The 5,849-nt window shown below is 48.1% G+C and overlaps 1 protein-coding gene across 1 annotated transcript; it reads right to left on the reverse strand.

The window, feature by feature from the left end:
• Nucleotides 1-3,981: 3,981 nt before the first annotated feature.
• Nucleotides 3,982-5,649, reverse strand: LEAP2 (liver expressed antimicrobial peptide 2). Its single transcript, XM_009084433.1, has 3 exons — nucleotides 5,593-5,649; nucleotides 5,032-5,171; nucleotides 3,982-4,018 (listed from the first exon to the last, which is right to left on the reverse strand). Exons 1-3 carry the CDS (start codon nucleotides 5,647-5,649, stop codon nucleotides 3,982-3,984), a joined length of 234 nt encoding a protein of 77 aa, XP_009082681.1.
• Nucleotides 5,650-5,849: the final 200 nt, after the last annotated feature.

Below are 5,849 nucleotides of genomic sequence, written 5' to 3' on the forward strand. Positions count from 1 at the left end.
CTGGGAATTTCCTTATCTATAGAGTCCCACAAATACCTTTTGGTGTCACGTGAAATTGGTCCCTTCAAAAGCGCATCGTTTAGCCCTAAAGCAGTGGATTTGTAAATTGTCTTTGAACAACCAGAGGAGGTGGTTTTTTGGTTTTTTTTTGCATCATGTCAAAGTGTGGACCTGAGCTGGTTGGAAGTGTCCCCCCCTGGACAGGGTAGTCCCCAGGTATAGAGTCCCACAAATACCTTTTGGTGTCACGTGAAATTGGTCCCTTCAAAAGCGCATCGTTTAGCCCTAAAGCAGTGGATTTGTAAATTGTCTTTGAACAACCAGAGGAGGTGGTTTTTTGGTTTTTTTTTGCATCATGTCAAAGTGTGGACCTGAGCTGGTTGGAAGTGTCCCCCCCTGGACAGGGTAGTCCCCAGGGGATGTTTCTGGAGTGCTGTCCCAGGGGCTCTGTCTGTGGCTTGGGAGCTGGTAAGAAATGCCTTATGCATCTGGGGCTGTTGCAAAACAGATCAGTCTAACCTTCACCATTCCAAGAGCATATCTCACTTTGGGATTTACTGTTGTTTCCGAGAGGAAAGTGATGTACTTTGTCAGATTTCCTAGCCAAAAAGCAAAGCAAGTCCATCCCTCCCATCCTCTGCCGCAGTGCCGGTGAGTCTGCGCCTGCCCTCCCGCACCTCCCAGCGCCGCGGTGGGAGCGCAGGGCCCCGAGCACCAGCACCTTCCCAGCAGTGCCTGGGGAGGGACTCCCTGCTCCTGGCTTCCCCAGGGATCCCCTGGACAGCTGCGTGGATACATATCAGCTGCAGTGCTGGTTCCCTCACTGACCGTGGTCCCAGTTGGTGAATCTTACAAATGGCTCAATCAGACTAGGCTTGCTCAGCTATCTGTGCTGTTTGACTTTGCTCTGAGACTCGCAGGTTCCAGGTGATAAGGTGCAACCCATTGATAATTCCAAGCAGATGTTCAGGACACCAGAGTTAAAGCAGGAGAGTTCTGTTTTGGTTGGAGTCTCTGAGCCATCCAGCAGAGCGTCCGGGCAGCTCTCCCTGGCTCTCGGTGGCAGTATGCAATTTGTATCGTGTGTGTCTTTTAATATATGTGTATATATATGACTCAGTCTGTCCAAAGTATATGTTATACTTGTTTTTAGATTATGGTGCAACTGACTATATTGATATATTATTTATTGAGTGCTGAGTCACCATCTTATTGGTGATAAATATTGCATATTATCCAGGAGTGCAATGTATATTCCTTTAGATTGCTGAGGCTTGATTGCTGTGGTAACAGAAAATGCCCTGAGATGTATTTATGAACGGCCCCAACACGGAGTCAGGACTTATGGGAATGATGTAGCACTTGCCTGGGGCAAGTAAAATAAAGCCGAAGGCAGAGAATTACAGGGTTTGCCCAGATGGCAAACTGCTGGAAAGAGAGAGGAACTACCTTTGCTGTATTTAATGTAATTTTCTGAGCAGATCTTTGCTGTCACTGCAGTGTTTGCATTGAGGCAGATCCACAAGGGCCTGAGCAAGTCAAGTTTGAATTACCCATTGGGGAGTAAACAACTTTAAAATTCTTACCTTTTCGACAGACTCATCGGTCAGGGTTGCAGTTTCTCCCCCTGGTGTGTCAGTGTTCTGGCAAACTCAATGTTTCCAGGCACCAGCATCAGTGCTAGACATCCCAGAGAGAGGAGCCAAAGCTTTCGCTTGCCAACTCGCACACATCCAGAGCTATTCCAGGAGAGGTTTCCCAAGCAGGGAAGTTCCCTAAACTCATAGTTTTGTAGTATGTTGAGGGGTTGGAATGGACAGTGAGGAATCATGATGTGTCCAACTGTTATTGTTTGAGGACTTGGTCTGTGGTGCTGTTTGGGGAAGGAGGAGGCAGGGAGAGAAGGGACAGCTGTGCCCTCAGGAGCTGCTCTTGGGGTGAGCATGGCAGAGCTGGGCTGAGCTTGGAGCAGGGCACCCTTGGAGCAGGGCACCCTCCAGCTGGGAGAGTTCCTCTTGGAGCAGATTACGCTCCAGCTGGGGCAGCTCCCCTTGGAGTGGGTCACCCTTGGAGTGGGTCACCCCCCAGCTGGGGCAGCTCCCCTTGGAGAGGGTCACCCTTGGAGTGGGTCACCCTCCAGCTGGGGCAGCTCCCCTTGGAAAGGGTCACCCTTAGAGCAGGTAACTCTCCAGCTGGGGCAGCTCCCTTTAGAGTGGGTCACCCTCCAGCTGGGGCAGCTGTGCCCGCTCAGCCCAGTGTCCCTCAGCCCCCTGTGGGCAGTTGCAGTCCCACCTGGACACGCCGTGGCGTTGTGCCCGTTCCCAGTGAGCTCCCTGGGGCTGCACTGGCATTCTCTTCCCACACAACTCTAAGGACCAGGCATGACTTTTCAAGCACAGTTCCTGACATTTGTATCTGGTCCCCCTTTTAAATTGTTTTAAAAAAATTTTGTATATGGAGGATAAAGTGCTTATATATTTATTAAAAATCCTTTATCTTATGTGAAATTATTATTTGGTGAGGAGGGTTTTCTTTGGGGGGAGGGGGGGAGGTAACTCTTATCCTGTCACTGATAACTGAGGCCCTGATCAATCCCACAGGAAGGTACTGCTAGTAACTGATGGGATGTCTCTGTTTTATGCTTTGTACACGACAAGTCCATGTGTTACATTCTGTTTTTTAGCAAGAGATTTGGGCATCTGTCTTCAACCAAAACCTGAAAAAAAAAAACAAACCAGAAGATAAACAAACTGTGATTTTATTTGTTGCAATACATTTGAAATTTCAAAGGGTACTTTGGGGCTCAAAATTAGGATTTCTAAGTCAGTATGTGCATTTCACGTAATAAAGCTGTTAATGGTGAGCAAAGTATTATATACTAACTAGATTTTTTCCACATCTGTATAGTATATTCTATGTATTTTGTGGTATTGAGATTATAGAAAGTTTAGTGTCTGAAACATGCGTTTAATGTGTATTTTTAAACAAATTTATGGCAATTAAAATATTTGGAGAAAAGGGTATCACATTTCAATTTGTAAAGATCTTTTTAACTACTGTGTCATTAAATGCTTTGTACAATGCAAAACTGTAACTGGAGAAACTAAGTTTAATAAATATCAAATAGATTTTCTGTATTAACTTCCCCCCTGTGCTCGTGTTTTGTGGGTGGAAACTGCATTTTGGGGCAGAATTGTCTCTTTTTCATCCTAGTGCTCTGTGAGAAAAAGAAAACAGCCTCCAGTGTGTGTGTGTTACTCCAAAGTGCTTTGTTTTGTCTTGCAGCCCTGGGAGTTAACGTGCAGCAGATCCAAACAGCATCCTGATCAATCTGCCTTAAATAGGAGCTGAGGTCAGTGGCAAAAGTCAGTCTGGGACATGTCTTTAAGTAAATTTGGTTAGAAGTCATTTAAATAGTTGTCAGTTATCGCTGGATATATTTGGGATATGAAAATGCTATCAGTATTATCAGTTTGGCTCCCTCGTTCTAACAGCCTTTATCTGAGCCCCGATAAGAGTTCAGCTGTGGCACTGAGAGCAGCTGGAGACTGATCCACTTTACACCCGTGCCAGGGCAAGGACAAACGTCTAAAGTCCAGCTGGGATCGAGCACCAGCTCTGCCCTGTCCGTCCACTCTGCTCACAGGACACAAGGAGAGCCAAGGTGGTTTGCTGAACATAGACTTTAATGCACACCTTCAAATAAATAACAGGAACCGTTACAAAAAAAACAAACCAAGAGGAGATGCAGAGCTCTTTATTGAGCTTGGCCAGAGGCATCCTGAGGCCACGGTGGGAGACGCGCTCGAGCTCTTTGAAGTCCTTTTATCAGCACGTGTGGCAGAAATATTAAATCCAGAGGTTGCCCGAGTGCCTGGCTCAGCTCTGCAGGGCAATAAATATGTCCCAGGGGTGTGAGGCAGCATCAGCAGTAACAGTGGTGGTGGTTTGGTGGTGGTGGTGGTTTGGTGGTGGTGGAGCTCACGCCGAGGCTGCGCTGAGCAAGCAGCGATTCCTCCTGCAAAGCAAACACCACGAGGCACTGAGAGCTGGGACTGGCTCTGTGAGGCTCAGATAGACACCCCAGGGCCATCCTGGGCACAGCTCCTCTCCCCCAGGGGCTACAGCAGTGCTGGGACTAGCTCAGGGAGCTCTGCACACTGTGCACCTCCTCATCCCGATCCCACTTTTGTTCCTTGCTTTGCCTGGTAACTCCAAGGTGTCATTGCTGTGCACAGAATGTGCTGCCAGGGCTGTGGGTCAGGCACAGTGTGGAACTAGTCCACAATCCTGTCCTGGCTGTGCCTTCTGTGGCTGCTGCTGCAGCTTCCCTGGTGAGTCAGAATCCACTGGTGCCTTTGGAACACAGGCAGCAGAGCACCCCAACCACCCTGTCCATCTGCTTCCCCTGTTCGTTTGGAATATAGTCTAAGATAATCTTATTTATAACACTGATACTATGACATCCTATTTCTGCTGTTTACATAGAGCCACATTCTCCTATGTTCTGTGTCTCTGCATTGTGTGCAGCAGAGGTCACACAGAATCACCTTCCAGTCACTAAGTAGGAAATCTAACTAGTCAATTTAACCTTATATAGTTGGACAATTACTCATGTCTAGTGAGAACTAAATAGCTTTTGATACTGTAGTTGTCTATGAGCTTAAACAGTAACCTTAAGGTGATTAATTTAGGGTAAGATATTAATTATTACATGCTTTAAAGTGAGCAGCAGTGGCTGTGGGAAGGACTGATTTTGAGGCCCAGAGGCTGTGTGGAGCCCTCTGCTCCCTCGTGCAGAGCCCAGGGTTGTCTGGGGCTGCAGTGAAAGGACTGGGGCTGGCAGGCCAGGGCATGTGGACTCTGCTCTGTTTGCACTGCTTACCAAAGAGGTCTGAGGCTCTTGCCCCATCCCTATTCCTGGTATCTTTTTTAAGCACAAAGTGAACTCTGGATCTGATCTAGTCTGGATGAGCCCAAGTGGGAACTTCCTCTCCATCCTGGAATGCTGAGTACTGCCCAGGCTGTTACCTGCAGAGCATCGTGATGCACTCGCTGTTGTCCCTGCAGGAGGCTCCGATGGGTCTCAGGGACACTCCTCTCCAGAAGGGTGTCATCCTCCGCTGCCTGGCGAGCCTGGGCTGGGGCTGGGGCTGGGGCATGCCCTGGGTCTGAAACAGAGTCAGGGAGTGACTGCCAGGGCACAGCAGCTGCAGCATGGCTTGCTCTGAGGCTATAGTCTCAGTTTGAAGTGAAGCAGCTGAAATCTGCTTGGGTTTCAGATCATAGCATGCTCTGTTAAAGTATTGCTTATAGCCTGACCCCAAAGGAGTAAGCACAAGAATTAACTATGATTTTTAATCATCTCGGGAGGGAAGGCAGACTCATTGCTGAGTTAGGGCTCAGGGGAGCCCATTAGGCAGTTACTCTACATTTGGATGATGCTGAGTCCTCTACAAGAGCTCTGCTGTCACCTCCAGCTCCTGCCAGTTATCCATCCCAATCAACACCTTCTATTAGCCAGCTGTCATTGCAGTTAGTAATTTAAGTGGTTTATTTGCAGTAGCTGATTTTCAAGAGTCATCTCTTTACCTGGCTGAGCAGCAGTGAGCAGAGCAAAAGGGCTGCCATCACTTTCCACCAGCACATCTTCCCGGCGTGAGCTGTCACTGGGGCCAGCCGTGGGCGGAGGAGGAGGAGGACGAGCTCCAGGCAGGACTTCCCAGGCTCTCAGCTAGATTTTTATAGACTTCATTCTCTTATCGTTGCATCAGCTGCCAGTTATTACAGGAACAAAGTTCACTTTGGAGCAAGAGGGAATTACTAAGTCTGCATCTCTGCAGTGATCT

Source organism: Acanthisitta chloris, unplaced genomic scaffold, assembly GCF_000695815.1.
Source record: "Acanthisitta chloris isolate BGI_N310 unplaced genomic scaffold, ASM69581v1 scaffold18501, whole genome shotgun sequence".
NCBI classification, from domain to species: domain Eukaryota; kingdom Metazoa; phylum Chordata; class Aves; order Passeriformes; family Acanthisittidae; genus Acanthisitta; species Acanthisitta chloris.